This window comes from Amia ocellicauda, chromosome 13, assembly GCF_036373705.1.
Source record: "Amia ocellicauda isolate fAmiCal2 chromosome 13, fAmiCal2.hap1, whole genome shotgun sequence".
Classification (NCBI taxonomy): Eukaryota; Metazoa; Chordata; class Actinopteri; order Amiiformes; family Amiidae; genus Amia; species Amia ocellicauda.
Genome location: NC_089862.1, coordinates 28,194,905 through 28,213,262, shown reverse-complemented (window position 1 = coordinate 28,213,262; position 18,358 = coordinate 28,194,905). Strand labels below are relative to the sequence as shown.

The 18,358-nt window shown below is 37.6% G+C and overlaps 1 protein-coding gene across 1 annotated transcript in view; it reads left to right on the top strand.

Annotated features, from left to right (window-relative positions):
• Positions 1–18,358, top strand: part of dennd4c (DENN/MADD domain containing 4C) — a 55,510-nt gene that overhangs the window by 2,843 nt on the left and 34,309 nt on the right. Inside the window, exon 2 of the mRNA XM_066720422.1 lies at positions 17,874–18,184. Within this exon, the coding sequence (XP_066576519.1) occupies positions 17,886–18,184 (299 nt within the window). The 5' untranslated portion in view covers positions 17,874–17,885. The remainder of the gene's footprint in view (positions 1–17,873; positions 18,185–18,358) is intronic.

Sequence of the window (18,358 nt, the reverse complement as noted above, 5' to 3'; positions counted from 1 at the left end):
AATGTCAGGTGATGGCAGAAGAAGGAAGTGTGAGATCTCAGGTGCACGCACTGGCTGGCTGTGCAAAGCTCAGAGAATAACAGTTGCCAGCAATAGCTTAGTAGTAAATGAGATCTGGTGCTGAGATTCTGGGATGGGTAAGAGAGAGCAGTATTAAACCTTTTTTTGGAAAATCTGAAAAATGTTGGCAATTGAAAAGGTAAAGTAGAATTATGAAAGGGTTTGTGTTTTTTGTGTGATGTACCTTATTTATCATTCTCTTGTTGTGTTGTTTATTGAGAATGTAACTGTATAAACAGGCTGTTCCGTTTTCAGTGCAGATTTTTCAGTTAGGACTTCTATCATTATTATTAGAGAGAGAATGCAGACCAGTTGATATCTTGTAAACACTGCCCTGTGCATATGCATACTCCACAGTACTGAACAGAACTTGCAGGTTATCTGATTTATAATGAGGTGACGAACAAACACTTGACGGGCGTGAGGTGAGTGAGTGGCATGTAAAGCTTAAATGTGGTCTACTGTATTTTGCAGTGAGAGGGCCCATTCTGCTATGAAGAGATAGTGGTCCTGAGTTCTGGGCAAAAGGCCCAACTTCATTCATTAACTGTAGAGTGGGCAGTTTGCCCAGTAGAAAATAAGAACCAATGTCTGCAGCAAGTTGACTTTCATCTGTTACCTTGTGGAACTGGGCATTGTAGCCAGTGATAATGAAGAAGCAATTAAAGACAGCTCTGTCAACAGTTTTGAAGATGGAAAATACTGACTAACATAATGAATTACTTTTAGTCATTGTCCACTGTTGTGGTTATATATAGGTTTGGAAACCAATATGATCTATTGAAGATTCACATATAGAGCTACAAATACAGGATATATCACAGGATATAATGGTTTAGTGGATTCCTTTCTGTTCCTCTAAACTGGAAGGAAACTGTTAATGTTTGCTGTGCATGAGCAGCTGATTGGAAGGCATTGAAATATAGAACCGTTGTGGCTCTGCAGCATACGTGACTGTCCTAACCCCTGAACACACTAATGCCGAAATGCTCATTTCCTTTGCGGTTTTTGCTGGCTAGGTTGCTTTGATAAAAAACACCTCGCTGAGTTACCTTAGCTCACCTTTTTCTTGTTTTGTCTCACTCCCACCAGACCCCCCCCCCACACCTCTCCTGGGGGTGTTTTATTTTAAGAGTCAAAATGATGTTTGATTCTCTGTTTGTCCTTACTGGTCTGGCTCTATCAAGCTACAAGAAAATGTAGTGCTCATGAACACAGTGCAATGAGGAAACAAGCCATACATCTACAGGAATATGAAGCCATGTGTTATAAATGTGCCAAAATGTAAAGGCCTCCACTTGAATTGTAGGTTGGTTCCTTTTAAACTGAGATCACTGGTTTAAATCAGGACTATGCCATTAAACAGCTGTCCCTGGGAGCTGACTAGGGGTAGTGGAGGTTTTGACGAGGGCTGCCAGGGTTGGTTGGGTTGGTTGGTGTTGTGTCTGAGGCCTTGGTTCTGCTGTGAGGCTGCATTGTGAAAAGACATGCATGGTGTTTATGTTGTGAGGATTATAGTAAGTGAGCAAACCTGAATAATGATTCGTGATTCCAAACTGTTGACCGCTAACACCAAAAAGATTTGCCATTTCCAAATTTAGCAGTGGAAAAATGTCAATGAAGATTATGAAAATGTATTGTCTACATAGTTAAGGAATTCTGTATGTAACCCACTCCAGCTTTCCTGGTTATGTTTTTTCCTGTCTGTCCTGATGACATTTATGTATGGTTGTTTTTGGTTACAAAAATGAAATACTCATTTTTAATGATTTGCTTTTCATTACTTGTGCTCATAATTGCAGTACTAATGTTCCTTCAGTTAACTGTAAATGAAAGTTTACTGAAAGGAGCTTATCAGCCCTCATACCCCCTTCAAATGGAGCAAGTTTCATTTAAAAGGAAAAAGGTGGAAAGGAATGCTTTAGTCTAATGAAAATATTGCCTTGGGGTCTGATGCAAACAGGCATGTGTTCATTAGCTAGGAATTGTTCAACCTGACATTCACTTTATTTTAATGGCCAGTTATTTCACCTTCATGACGCTAGAAAACTGTCTGCTGAGTGCTGGGTATTTGTAATGAGAAGTTTTCCAGCTGTGAGCGTCCTTGATTTACTTCAGAAATCAGGGCCTCAGCTTTGGTTGGCTGTTTACATCTGACTAATGGTCATGCTTCAGAAGGAACAGTATCTTGTGACTTTCATACTGAGCAACTCGGCAAATCGCATCTTGCAGCTTGACTCTCTCCCGTAGTCTGCTACTCTGGCACATTCAGATTTTATTTATTGTGATCCAGGCATAGTGCAACACTTGATTTTGACTTTTTTCTGAACTGGGAGCTTCCAGGCAAATCTGTATTGACTTTTTTTTTTTTGGTAATTTGTAATGCTGATAAGCAAATACAGAGATGGGTTACATCACATGAGCTCTCATTTGAAATGCTGCAAATTTCAAGTATTTGTGATAAGGACAAGGAAGTGGCTGTTGTGGGGGGAGCTCCAAGTTTTTAGCCAGTACAGATGGAATTAGAAACATTAAATCACAACTAAAACATGCTGGAAAACATAACTACAGAATTAAAAGTTTTTGATTGTGCAATGGTTGTTGGTTACTCTTTGTCTCTGGCTGATGACTTAGTAGATTTTTTCTTCCTTTCTTGCATAATTTCCTCTTCCAGGTAATACTATTAATTTACACACAATACGCCCTGGCCCCTACCCGGGAAATGGTGCCAAAAGATGTGAAATACAGAATGTCTAATTTGGCTGTAGTTGCAGCTTTCCTTTCCATGCAATATATTCACTACGTGTACATGCAGGTCTGTAAATATTCTCTTTGGTGTATCCATTTTGGGAATATTGCAAATATTTTTCTCTGTATGATGTGCATGTGATTAAAACACCATCTTTACTTCAGAATGTGTTGACCTACTATTCAGTCCAGCACTGTATTTGAAAATAAGTCATTGAGTAAGTTTGTGCTTATGTAATTTATTTAATTGTGACAGATGTGTCTGCTACAATTTACAGGTCCTTTTTTCATATATATTTTTATAAAACTTTGTAATGATAACCTATTAGTTGTTTTTTTTGCTTGTTTTAAATATTCTAGTAACCATACTTTCCTCACTGTTCCTGTGTACTTTTTGCTGGATTTTTTGTTTTTTCTCCCCATGTTCTTTGCATTGTTGTCATCCCATTCATTTTGTCTCCAAATTTCGTTTTTTGTCTTTGATTTTCCTTCACCTTACAAAGCTAACTGATACCTCAGAACTTTGTGACCCACACAAACAGAAGAACAGATTCTGAAGATAACTTGCTTCCCTTAGTTTAATTGATATCTTGATTTAATATTAAAGAGAAGCTGCTTTTTGTTTCAAATTTTAAACCCTTTGTGTGTTTAAAAACCATTTTAAGTGTTACATTATGAGAGCGTTGTCTTTCATTGAAATGAAGGGCATGGAATGGAAAGTTGTTCTCATCAGGGTAATACTGAAGGTTTAGCTAAACTCCATAAACCCAAACATAATCTACAGGGTTTCCCCCAGAAAATTACCTAGACATGGTAGTCTGATTTCAGATTTGTTCACGGTGGGTGTAGCCATAGCGAACATGAGTGGGGGTCGGAGCAAGGGTGCTTGTTTTATTTTTATATATATATATATATATATATATATATATATATATATATATATATATATATATATATATATATATATACACTCACCTAAAGGATTATTAGGAACACCTGTTCAATTTCTCATTAATGCAATTATCTAACCAACCAATCACATGGCAGTTGCTTCAATGCATTTAGGGGTGTGGTCCTGGTCAAGACAATCTCCTGAACTCCAAACTGAATGTCTGAATGGGAAAGAAAGGTGATTTAAGCAATTTTGAGCGTGGCATGGTTGTTGGTGCCAGACGGGCCGGTCTGAGTATTTCACAATCTGCTCAGTTACTGGGATTTTCACGCACAACCATTTCTAGGGTTTACAAAGAATGGTGTGAAAAGGGAAAAACATCCAGTATGCGGCAGTCCTGTGGGCGAAAATGCCTTGTTGATGCTAGAGGTCAGAGGAGAATGGGCCGACTGATGACTGAAACTTTGACTGAAATAACCACTCGTTACAACCGAGGTATGCAGCAAAGCATTTGTGAAGCCACAACACGTACAACCTTGAGGCGGATGGGCTACAACAGCAGAAGACCCCACCGGGTACCACTCATCTCCACTACAAATAGGAAAAAGAGGCTACAATTTGCACAAGCTCACCAAAATTGGACAGTTGAAGACTGGAAAAATGTTGCCTGGTCTGATGAGTCTCGATTTCTGTTGAGACATTCAGATGGTAGAGTCAGAATTTGGCGTAAACAGAATGAGAACATGGATCCATCATGCCTTGTTACCACTGTGCAGGCTGGTGGTGGTGGTGTAATGGTGTGGGGGATGTTTTTTTTTATATAATGTATATATATATAATATATATATATATATATATATATATATATTTTTTAATTCGGTGTTCATGCATTTTTTGGCTAGGCGGCACTGCATTTTGACGATGGGAGCCGCCTGGCCTGATAGCTGTGGGGAAACGCTCAATGCCATAGTTCTTTTAAAGTGTTTTTGTTTTTGTGTGTACTTGCTTGCTCTTACATGGCAGATGGACATTTTCATTGCAATGATCAAGTTGTAATTTGTAATGAAATGCATAACCATTACCTTTTATGCTTTTTAAATGCAGATTATTGCACTCTGTAATAGTCTGTATACTGCACTGTAATAGCCTGGTGTTCAGCTGGTACTGGAGCGAATATGATATCTGCCTGCTGCTCATGTTTGCCTTGTAATGCGTGAAGCATGACTGATCATGGGTTTCTTAGATAACACAACTTTATCTTTTTTCTGTACAGAAATTGTAATTGACTTTATTTGTAGGAACCATTTTGCAGTTACGGGCTTCTCCAGTAATTATTATGATGTTAAATGTAGGCCATTCATTGTTACTGGGGAAAAAAAAAAGTTTGAGAATGACTTGGACTTTTAATTAATGATTCATGTTGTTTTTGTAATGAAGCAACAAAAATAACAAATCCTAAAATTGGTATGCTTTAGTCAGCATTTCTGTAATGTTTCATGGTTTTAACCCTTGACCGTTGTTTTATTTCCCCAGTGTTTTTGTTTCGGTCAGCAAAGAACCGATCCAATATAATGCATGCTCACTTTCTCTTCTATTGAATCCCATGCTCCCATCAAGATCACGCTCCCATCTGCTGCTGTGGTGCAGAGACTTTACACTGCAGAGTGCGGAGTGATAGGTTAAGCTGACAGAGCTTGAGGTGTACTGTAAGGCTGCTATGAATGTCAGATGTCAAATTTAGACAGTCATTTTTCAGATTTGTATTGGTATTATAGTGACTGCTAATGATATATGCTTTCCCGTGAAATGGCTCATTGTGGGTTTTAGTTCTCATTGCAGAAATCTAGAGATCTAGAGAAGATTCCCTTCCCATCTCTTCTTGTAACAAGCAGTGAAATGTGTTTTTTGAAAGATAGGAAGGAAATCCCTGTCAGTAGTTAATGTGTTGAAACCTTTCAAGAAGTTGATGTGTGATTGAGGTAGAGACTTTCACCATGCAACATCAAGGTCTTTTTCTTCTGTTTTTTTCTTTTAGTTTGAATATTGCACTAGATTGACTTGTTTTGGGGTGGACAGGACTATATGGAAGCAGATTCAAAAGTCAAGCCTCCCATAGAATGAGCTCTCTCACATGTACTCTTTTTTTGCAAATGAAGCGATCTGTGAAATTCACATCCTGCATTTATTTAGATGAGTGACATTTAAGGGGTAATGTAATGGGGCACTGCAACTGTGAAACTCTCACTTGGATTGTATGAAAACTGCTGAAATTAGCAGGAGTGTACTAAAATAAACACAGGTGAAATCCAGACCGAATATCACTGTATAGGGCAAAACATCTTTGCCTGAGGCAAAAAATAAGGCAAAACCTTAATCAAATAACATAGTTCATTGTACGCAGGATAATGGATGTATTCTTGAGGAGATCAAAGGACAAAATGCCAAGCTCATATACTGCGTTCCGCCAACCTTTTGAGTTTTAAATGAGCAAGCTGGCAGGCAGTCGGTTTCCGCTCAGCTGAATCGATGCATCTCTGTAAGTGCTCTGCAGTCTCATTATAAATGTAATGGACATTTTCACTACTGAAATACATTGTTTTATCATTGAGATGTTGAAATCTAGTTACCCAGTAGTGTCAATGCTAACTGATACCATGCCTTTATTGTGCTGTGCAGGATCCAGAGTAGACTCTCTTAAAACCCTCTTCTTGGCAGTAATGCCACTCTCTTCACCCCAGGCCCGACATTAGAACATATACAGATTATTCTTACAAGCTGTCTTTCTGTGTTTAGATAGCCTAACTCTAGAAAAATTATCTTTGGTCCTCACAGACCACCTAGGCAGATCTCCCACCAGGAGGATACACAGCATCTGTAACTACATCACTAAACCTGCTCACATAGTCTGTACATACATGTGTATAAAGTGTGACACCCTGGGGCGTGTCTCCCCTCACACCACAGTGCGTCCAGTAGATTTAAAACAAATATAGGCTATATTTAACAGCACATAAAAACAAAAGCAAACAACACGATCTGGAGTTTATTCTGCTGTTGCTACTGAACCCTTTTCTTTCTTCTCCCTCTTAACTGGTAATGGTAATGATTAACTGGGTACACTGCATTTCTGTGTTAAGGTGCAACCTCTCTTCGCAGTATGCAGGAGAGTGTAGGCTGTCTAGTTCTGTCTCCACTACACATGTATGAGCTTGGTCCCTGCTGTGGCTGCAGGGCTCGTTCCAAAATGTAAACCTTGTGATGCATCATTCATGACTCATATGTACAGTAACTGACATCTAGATGAGGTCAGGCCTGCAACAATAGCATGGTGTGTTAATCTCTCATCCCTTAGCGAAATTATGAAGAAAACCTGTGCTACACCTTACTTAGTATCTTTGTATTGTAAGTAATCCCTGTAGGGATGCTGTAGTTGTCTGTGTGTGCGCATGCGTTTTCAATCAAACCTGTAGAACTCTGCATAATGAAGGTAATAGCAGTAGGTAGCAAAAGTGTGCTGTAATTGATTCTCGCTGTCTGATCTCATCTTCTTGAGCTATGCACACTGTTTGTAGCTGTATTTATGCTTCAGTTGTTGGCAGAAAGCTTCAGATAAATCAATGTAATGCATCTGTTTTTGAACTTCCAGGAGATTTGTGAGATTATCTGTCTGTGGTTTCAAGGAGGGTGTAAAATTTGTGCACAGCTCTAAATTGGGTTTGTCCATGAAAAAGATAATGGAAATCTATAGAGTGCTGTTTTAGATTCAATGTCAGATCTGAAATGTTAGGAACGCTGCAATCTTATAAAGAAACAACAAACTTTTCAAACCCCCCCCTCTCCACAGGATCATTAATTGGCCCGCAGAACATTTTGAGGCCTTCCTGAAAACTGCCTTAAACATCTGCAACTCTGTTAGGCATGTGTGCGCTGGCTTTGTGAAGTCTGAAGTTGGGACCAGGGCTCGTTGCAAGGAATTTGAACTCTGCTTTCCAGGGACAAAAGGCTTGACTGTCTGGTTGTTTGTATAGAGATTCAAAATTTGCATTTGCAGACTGCTTTCAAATGCGTAGATCATTTAACATTTCTAAAACACCGAAGTGCAAATTAATGTGATGAAGGAGGTACCTGGTTAGGGCAAAAGTTAAAAATTATGTTAAAAAGATGTAAGGAGAAATTAAAATCTTTATAGGCAGTGTATAAACATACTACCACCAGAGAACACCCATGCTGCATTTGAGGTATTTAAGCCACTTGATGTATCCTGATAACTTGTTTTAAGAGGATCATACTATTCCACTATGGGCCTCACATTCAGTATTAAAATGTCTTGTGTTGGGAGGGTTGCATTCAGGGTTAAGGAAGAATGCTCTTCGGCTCTGGCAGTGACTGTTGAATGAAAATCGGAGGGGAACATACATGATGGATGATAGGACTATTCAGTGATGGTAAATCTAGGAGGAGATCTTTTTGTTCCATTTGTGGAATGAATACAGGGTGTAACAAACCAGGCCATTCGACCTCATACATAGTGCTTGATGAAACATCTTTTAATTGAACAAATTAAATGGTTTAAAATCGTTTTTGTTTTATTAGTGGTACAGTTAGAAAATAGAACGGAAGCTTCAGTTTCAATCGCCGCCTTTATATGATTATGTGCTCTACAAATGTGGGTGGTTTAATGAAGTAAACATTTATCTGGCAGTGGCAATTAAAGCTAATTGCCAAGTTCTTAAACGCTGGGATTTGAACTGACTGATTGGCTGCACATGACATCAAGCTATCATTGTGGCGACGGTAAGGTCCATTAGCAGTACTTAATACTAACTTTATTTGACTGGATAATGGCTTCTACTGTACCAACAGCTTAGTCACTTGATATGTCTTCAACTCAAATACTTTTTCTTTCTGTATGAATAATGTTAATATTATTGATTCCTTTAATTTGCTGCCAGCTTTTTACCTACCCTGTAGACATTCAGTTTACATTCACCTTCTGATGCATATTCCACTATCTTTTATCAACCCTTAAAACACATTCACTTTAAATTGTGGCATGACATTGATATCTCACCAGTTTTAAAACACATCCTGTTACAGAAATACACCCCTTCCATATAGCTGTTGCTTGGTTTTTCATGCTCTAGTTATTTTCTTCTGAACTATAAGCTTTACCTTGCCTGCATTTTAATCCATTCAGTACCCCTCTGCTGTCTCCATTTCTCCAATTTTTTTGTACCCTTCATCCTCTACACTGTGTTTCAGTGGCCTTTTTCCTTTTTCACTTTAATTTCCCTCATTATTATTTTCCTGTGGAATGATTCTTTATTAATTGATCTCCACTGTCTGTGAAAAATACCCACAGTTAGGATGGCACATTCATTCTACCTAATTGGTCCCTCATTTCCAAGTCTCTTAATACCTGCATGTCTGCAGTTTGTCACAGTCTAATTGCCAGATGACGTGCATCTTATTAGCTGGCTGAGCATTTAATTGTCTAATGCAGAAGCAGTAGCCCCAAAGCTAGCTGTTACATTTTAGAAGAAAAATAAAATAAAAAAAGATTAATATATACAAGAAAATGTCTCTACTGGATAGTGTACCTTGCTGATCAGATTCAGATGTGCAGATAAAATGCAATGAGAGATGCATCAGCCTTGTAGTAAAGTCAACATGCTGTTCCTTTTTGAGTCCGTTTAGACCTTGGCCTGTATGTAAGTGTTATGTTCTGTGTGAACTATGCAGTGGCTTATGCCTTTTATCTCTAAGGTGTGAATTATCACAGAGGTTTGCTGCTGAAACAGGCTATTGTTAAGAATAATTAGAGTGAATGAAAATGTAGTAAGTATTTTCAGCAGCCAGTAAATGTTTAATTTGATAATGAAGACCATTTCTTGGTGGTATTTGGTAACTCTGCATATGACCTGATAGCGGATGTCTGAAGCACAGTCTTCCAGTAATGAAATGTCTAACAGACACATTTTTGTATTAAACTTATATGTAGAACTTTTACGAGCAAACATTTTGCTTCACATGGCTGGTCATAAGTAATAGGATTGTTATTTACATTGCAGGCTTCTGTAAGGTAATCTTCTTATGGTCTGAACATAAGGGCTCTTTATGTCATGAAACGGGAATACCAAACAAAAGCAGGTTTCTGTGCCTTTGTATAGGTGATATTAGAATTCCTTCTCTTTCCAGGGTGGGGGGTAGTCTTCTACAGGCCAGATCCTCTGCTGACTCCTAACTCACTATTGCTTTTGGGCTATACCTTTAAACTTATGTTACTGCTCATATTAAAAATAAAATCTAAATAAGTAGGCTATTATTTTTATTTAACACCTAGTTTTTTAATCCCTGGCAGTCAGTCAGCATCAATTAATACTTCTTGTATTAGCTTTAGAAGACCCAATGTATACCATGCATTTTCATGCACCCAGTACTACATCCTATCCTATATACATCCAACTCACTTGTTCCACCAGCTGTAGCGTCTTTCAGTCTTCAAGAATTCTGGTTAGGTGCTCTGCATACAACAAAGAAATGTCCTTTGGGTTTTAATACTAATTCATATTCATAATGATCCTATCTACAGTTCTCCTGAAGAGACAGAAGCCTTGCATAACATCTGTGTTACAGAGGACCTGCAGCATTTTTAGGAGGTGATTCGTCGGTATTGTCAACTTTATGGGGAAAAAAAGGAAACTTAAACCTCAGAATGGTAATCGGAGTCCTTTTAGGCCCAGAGCTCTTTGAATCGCAATGGAAGATCCCAAATAATGAGGCCATTGATTAATACTAATGGTTAGGAAAAATTAGTTAATGGCCTTGAGAGATAGAAGCAAGATGTGGCTTTGTGAATAGAAACGCGTGCTGTGGTGTGTAGTTTTATTTCTCGTTCTACAAGAGAGGTGCTCTTAATTGTTTTGTGTATTGCACTCGTTTTAATGTATTAAGAAGTAAAGGAGGAGATGGTCATGACTATGGTGGTTCATTTAAATTTGCGCCGTGAATAATTGTTTCATGAAAGTAAGGTAAAATGTACATCGGCCTCTTTAGTGTTAAAATGCCCCTCTTTAGTCAGAAGCAATTATAAGGTAGAGACAAGGGAAGCCTGATTTCAACCATGCTAAAAGATTATTTGCACACTTTAACTCTGAGTGGGTGTTGTAAATGCCAGGCTATGGTTATTTTTGAATAGCTAGTACTTTATGTTGGGTTCAGCTGGAATTTCTGAGAATTCAGAATTATCTGAGTAAAACCCAGACATGTTGCTGTCCAGGTCTTTGTTTATATACAAATAAGCATTACTTATCTATTCACAAACAAAAGTTTGTGTCATGAATGTTCAGTGTTTTTGCTTCTCCCTGTTTTTTGTGTGTGTATATTTCCAACAAATGAAGCATTAATTTGTTTCTAGAATGAGTGCCTTCCGGCCTGTGTATCATTCATATTGCAGTTTTCAGTTTTTCTTCTACAGTATTATCATTGTGTTTTGGTGGATTAACAGTTGCCAGAATATTATTATTTTAAGAGTGAAACCCCGTATCCAATATTGCAAATTTCTATTAGCCATTTCAAGTATGATGCACAAATACAAGTCATAAAGTATTTGAAACAGAGGTGTCCTGCAAAACCATGGGGTTGGTGCATACGTTTCTGTAGACTGTTATTTTTTAAGATTGGAAACTACAGTCCTTTGCAGTACACCATGAATGTGTCCATGTGGTTGGCTGTTTAATAGTTTATTTTCAGGATCTTTCCCAAATTGTTTATTTCAGATGGTGTCATTAGACTGGCATCTCAATCAAAATTACCAATATTTAAACTAATCTGTTCTATTTCAACTATTACCTAACTAATATTAATTAGTGAGTATATAGTGAAACTTTCTAACCAAGCCTAATGCAGATTACCATGGATGAAAACTACCTGAGATGTAAGATTACACATTTCTGTGCAGAACTCCTTCCATGTGGGCCTCCAGATCTTTCTGGATTCGAAACCATAGATGATGTGCATTCTACGAAGAAGCTCATTGGCATTTTCATGTGAAGTGTGGGTTTCCATGTACAGATTGGCACATTTTCCCATTTTATGCCATTCTCTCCACAAGATTAGATTCACCATATCCTTTGCTGTGGTCATATGGTTTCAACCACTAGCCTGGTCCTCTAGACTTTTCTTCCCTTGGTGCACATGCATTATCACTTAAGTGTAAATAACCACATGAACCCTAATGGGCTGTGCCAGTGTAACAAATACTTAGATAATGGTTACCCTAATATGTTTGATGCAGTAGTGCATAACTAGCAGCACAGGATGCATTGACTGTCAGGTTCCTCAATCATGTGAAATATAGTTGGACCACTTCAATGGAATTCACTTAAGAAAGGATTTTCATTTTTCTTTTTCCTGCAGTTAGGGAGTAGCACAGCTTGGCACAGTTAAGCCTGGGGTTTTGGGTTTTGTTTCTGAAATCCCTACATTCAAAGGGAAGGAAACAAGATACAAAGTCAAAATGAAAACAAAGTTGATGTACTGTAACTGTTTTCTTCACTTTTTTCAGTTGAAGGCAGATCAAGGAGAGGATTGATTTGTTAAATAATCCTTGCTACATTTATTTTGTGGGAATGGATAATGTTTACATTTATTTTTAAATCTGAATATGTGGTTACACCTATGTATCTGCCTTATTGAATGTAATGTATGCAATAATGTCAAATGTAATATAGGTCTATATAAAGCATTTAGTTTCACACACCACTGACAATAGATGACAATACAGTTCATGCTCTGTGGAATTTGTATCGTACATATTCATGGTCCGTTATAAGACTGTCTTTAAGCAATACAAATGAGGAGGTTACTCAGTGAAGCATGGCAAACAGGGATTTTCCATATTTTTCCAAATAGTGGTTTCAAATATCTGTAGGGGTATCCACATATACACATCTTTTAGGATGTTAAGTTCAGACTGGTTTATTTTTCCAGTCACTACAAAATTAAAACAAGTCTATTGGGTTATTTTGTAATTTTTTTTTTGTGTTCAGCCAGTTAGCCTTCACGACACCTTTAATGAGCTGCTGGTGTTCACTAGATCTGCCGATTGCAATGGTTAAAGTTTTTTTTTTTCTTGAACTCCTTTTGAACTAGTGTCATGGCAACTGTTTTTTTTTTTTGATACAAACAAAGACAGTCAGTTGTTTTGAACTTCTTGCCTAACACACAGTTATGTTGATTACTGCATCTGTGGTTTTGCAATCAAATAAAGGGCCAGAGCAAATCAATTTTTGTACCTATGTATGAATCGCAAAGTAGCCTACATTCTGTACCTACTATGGTTTAATTTATAGTTTGAAGCCACTTGAAAAATGTGTGGGTGTGTCAAAGCTTTTATTTAGTCTAGCCCAAAATACAATAAAAAATAATTAAAATGGAAAACCCAGAAAAATTAAAACTTCAGCATGCAGCTCGTATTCTGAGAATATATACTTTCCTCATTGTAACAGCTGCAGTCTATCATAACTCGCTCACTGGCCTCAACAATCATTAACATTTAGATAACTGGTGGAAATGGCTAAATAATAACGTGTGTTTAATCGGGAGAAGAGGCACTTCCTGGGAGGATGACTCTCCTCACTGCTGTTCTGCAGCCATGATTTTCTACTGTTTTTAACATAAACCAATGGAGTCAACCAGTATAAATGTCAGAAAAATGAATGTGAAAAAAGGAGTTTAACTCTGTTCACAATTGCTCTGAATAAACAAAATATGCTCTGAGGTTAGTCGAGTACGGTATTATTTACCCCTGTGATTCTGTATAGCATCGTGTGCTCTGATTTGATATTTAAAATGAACATAAAACTCAAGTGCTGTGCAGTTTAAAAAGTAGAAGTAGACCTTTTCAGTTTATGTATTGTACATTATTTCATAGATTAGTAGGTTCAAACATCTTAATTTTGTGTTTTTATTTGTTTATTTTAACTTAAAATGCAGTGGGTTAGTCCATGCCTGATATAATGACTCCGAACAGAAGGCTCTATTCTGTTGTCAGAGATCAGTCTGTATCTTTGCCATAGATGCAGTTTGTCAAAATGAATGTCAGTGGTTACACCATGGCCCAGTGACCTTCAGTGAGCCAAGAGGTGTTTTGTAGAAATGTCAAGCACATCAGGACCTTTTAAAAGGGTATATATTTTGATGCGTTTTCTTTTTTGGAGAGTTACAAGATTAAAGAGAAAACTGGGGAAAGTACAGAATTCTTGTCTTTGATTATTTTATACTTAATCATCCTCCAGCTTAGCCTGTTAAAAAGTGCCTAGTCACAATTACTTACTAGAGAACCTTACCTAAAAGCATCCTGCTGTTTCACTGCCCTTTATCACGACTTGGCTGTAAAAACTTGAGAGAAACTTAGAGAAGCTGTAGACGTTCACATTGAATGTTATGTATAACAAGACTAAGCAATGATTACGTCTCCCGCTTTTTTAATCTCCCTGCGTGAATTCAGTTATATTGTTATATTCAAATTGCTGGGATGAATGTTCGTATGAAAAGGCGTGATTCATGTCAGTGTATTTTGTTTTTACTTTTGACACAGCTCTGTGCATAAGTGATATTATGTGAGTCATCTTCCTGACTGTTTACTACACAAAAAAAGAAAAATATAACATTATAAGCGAGGTTGCCTTGGCAACCCTTTGGCTTTTACTGTGCAGCTAAACCAAAAAGGAATCTATATATGTCCCTGCTCATATCCAGGTGAATATAAGCGTGTGTTCTATAGTCTCCACATCTATTCAGAACCTTGATGAAGTATAGCTAAAAGTTTATTTATTAAAGAAAATACAGGTGTATACAGTATTTTTGGATGAATAAAAAAGGAATAACACATCACTATGAATATTGTATGCACCAATGGCAAATCAGTCCTAAATTGTTATATAAGCTGTATTTTCTGTTTCTGATGAAAGGAGAGCTCACCTCTTACAAGGCAAGTAGAACTAACTGTATGGGTTCAGCATTGTTTCGGGGCCTGGAGAAACGTGACTCAATAACAGAGATAAAAGGCTGCATCACTGTCAGGGGGAGTCCCGTTTATCAAGAGGCAGGAATCTCCAGTTGCTTGGGAGGTCAACAGTCCCTTCAGTTCTGCGTATGAAACCTGCAGTCTAAATCTAATTTTTTTAAGAAAACGCACTGAGCAACTTTTTCTAGAATCAGATGGAAAATGTCAGTTCCTGCCTTGGCTTCTAAACTTCTAGACCATTTTTTCCTCTCTCTCTCAGCATGAATGTTTATTTTAGCTTTACTTTACTTGTATACACCACTGTTGTTAAGTTGTTTATGTTTGGGTCAAATTAAGTCTCGCTGAACTTCAGAATTAATCAAAAGGAAGACATTTATATATGTAGATATCAATACATATAGGCCCTATGTATTTTTTAAATCTATTAAAAAAAAAAAATGAACCAGAAGAAATATAATTGATGTAGATCTTTTATTAAAAATGTTGTGCAATGTTTATAGAATGTTTGTCTGCCTTAGTGGGAACCTGAGACCTGCCTTATGAAATGCTAAAGAAGAGCCTTTATGAGCATTACAACGTGGTTGCCTTCGTAACATAACTTGATCGCAGCATTAAAACTGGAATGCTCAGGAATATACATTGGTTCCAAACTGTTAGTGACTAATATTTCCCCCCGCTTTTTGGTGTAGATTTAATTTGATAGGAAGGAACTCTGGAGGTTTTGAAAGTCACTGACACATGGTAACATTGAGCCCACACTTTTATACAAAAGTGTATGTTTGCGTTTCAAAAAATAGTGTTGCAACAAAAATGGACGGATCAGATTGTGCTCTGCATAACAGAATAAAACCTGGGCTGCTGGCCACTTCATGCTGTTGTTCTCTCACAGCTGTGGAGTCTGAGGAGGAACCCTGCTGAAACTTTTAAGATGTCCTGTCCCTGCAGGTTGCCAGAAGAGAACCCTCTGAAGCCTGTTAATAATTTTCAGATGACCATCCCTTTTAAAGGGATTGGAAGGGATCCACAAATGAAAATGTATGCCTGGTTTTGTTTTCTTGAAAATACTTGCATTGTTCTCAGATTGCATCTGATATTTTCTTTAACATGTTTTTCAAGACCTGCATTCCTTATTAAGCCAATACAATGCAATGAGTAGGTGTAGTGTGAGGAGCCAAGCGCTGTGCTGTTCATCTGAAAACAGCACATGTTGCATTCTGACTATTTTATAGGATAGTTGATATCAGCATTTTCCGGTTTCATTCTTGCACTTTGCATAGCTGGTTATGTGATTTGTGTCATTCTTTTAGTTTTTGCTTACACCATTGATCTTGCTAAGTAGTCATGTGAAACCTGCTTCAGAAAGGAGTATATTCAATGTATGATGTGTGTTAAAAGTATCTTTTCTGTTAAAGTGCTGTACATTGGGTAATTGTAATATCTGCAAAATATATGCAGTTTTTGTACATCACTGTCAATCCACAGTTGTGCCCAGAAGTGAGCAGTGAAGATCTGAAAAAAGAAAACCTAAAATAAGTAGCGTAATTAAAAAGAGATTCCTTGTCCAAAAAAAAGAAAAAACGCAAAAAATAAAACTTGAATGAGTTGGAATCCAGAAGCCAGGAGGATTTCAAGTCCATTCTTGATTATGCCAGTTTGGTCCTCCAGAGCTTCAATTTGCTAAAAATATTATTCAAATTACATACAAATTAAAATAAAGGCTATCCTGAATAGACAAGACAAGTATGAAGCATCTCTTGAAAGAATGTTGAGAGAATTTTTATGTTGAAAGAATCTTTAGAATTGAAACATTAGCATAATTCCTTACATTTGAATGCTTATTTAAAGAACAAAAAGAATTCTGTGCATTTTATGACCTGACACTGTTCAAATACCAAATGAATGAGAGGCCTCCACATCGGCAGGCTTTGTGCCGTCTGTCATTCTCAGACATAAGAGTTCCTCTTGCTTTAGTCATCCTCGCTAAAAAACAAATGCACATCCAAGCATTTTATTCTATCTTTGTAGGCATTTCTAGAAATGGGAAGTGACCGTGTTTGCAAATAGTGCAGCCTTCACGGTCATCTCAGGTTAATGTATGTTAGTGACTGTGTGTTCAAAGGGGAACTAAGGTATGAACCAAAAATATGTATGTTATAAGGGAAAAGCATAATGGTCCTGTTTGAGAACTGCCTTTCAGAGAGGAGGGTATTTTCCAATAAGAAAAATATTTTTTTAACCCAGCTAATTAATACGGGGGATGGTGAGCAGGGATGGGTTTGTCTATGTATTATGTCTCGCAAGATATCATTAGCCCTTACAATTTTCTACTTCTACAAACTGATTTTGTATTAACCAAGAGTTACCTCCTCTAACCCCATAAACTGTAATCTGCTGTATGCATGGTTATATTTATTTGTGGTTGTTGTTGTACACAGTTTGTTTTTCCTGACTAGTTCCTTCCTGTTTTCTGTTATTTTCCAAACCCAGCCTTCCCCCTATTTACTTAGAGCCCTGCTTCTTGATCTGACAAATGGTGACTTCCTCATTATAACCAAGAGGAAAATGATCATTAATTAGTAGCCTCTGGATAGATACAGTAATTGCTGTATGTAGATAGATGTTGTCATTAGCTGGAGTTCAGATCTGCACCTCAGTTGCTCTGCAGTTTTTAAATGTGAGGATGCACAGGTTCGAAGTGGCAGATGCAGAATAAATTATGCAGTCCCTGGAGTCCAGTATAAATATGCAGGATGTTAATTCTGGATTTTGAAAAATACTGTGTCATATTCCTAATCTGACTTTGGTATTGATTTGTATAAAATGTTATATGAATAATGTTATTTTATCTTTGAAGTTCTCTGTCTGACAGTCCAGAGATTTGTGTTTATGCAAAGCTTTAAAATATGATGACTCCACAGCCTTGAGAGACATGGCCCTCATTTGCCTGAACGATCTACTTCTTAGTTCATAAATCTGTCTCCTCTGATGCTGCAGTGAAGATCGACCCATGCGCAAGGACAGACACCAGCTATGTCTTTTTATGATTTAGTCAGCATAAATCACTTGGGCAAGGGAGCTGGCTGGTATTCCACACTACCTTTGCTGGTGTTCTTTGTAATTGAGACCATTTATTTTTAATCGTAGGCACGTCCAGCCATGATTGAAGACAAGGGTCACCGAGTGACGGACTACTTTGTGGTGGCCGGGCTGACCGAGAAGGCCGTCCCCCTGGAGCAGGACCTATCGGAAACCAAGTCCAGCGGGCCCAAGGCTCCAATCACTGACCTGTCCGTCATTAACAAGTCAGTAGGGGAGACCGTCCCAGAAGGCTTCACCTGCATCGAGACAACCTACAGTGGCCAGCCCGCCAACCTCAACCATGGCAGCCTCAAGAGTCCCGAGCTCTTCCTGTGCTACAAGAGGGGCCGAGAGAAACCCCCACTCATCGACATTGGGTGAGGACTTAATTGAGAGTGTTTTATTAATATTTTTTTTCATGTGTGTATATATATATATATATATATATATATATATATGCATATATATATATATATATATGCATATATATATATATGCATATATGCAAACATGCACTGTGTAATTCACATGGGAAAAATAATACATTACTT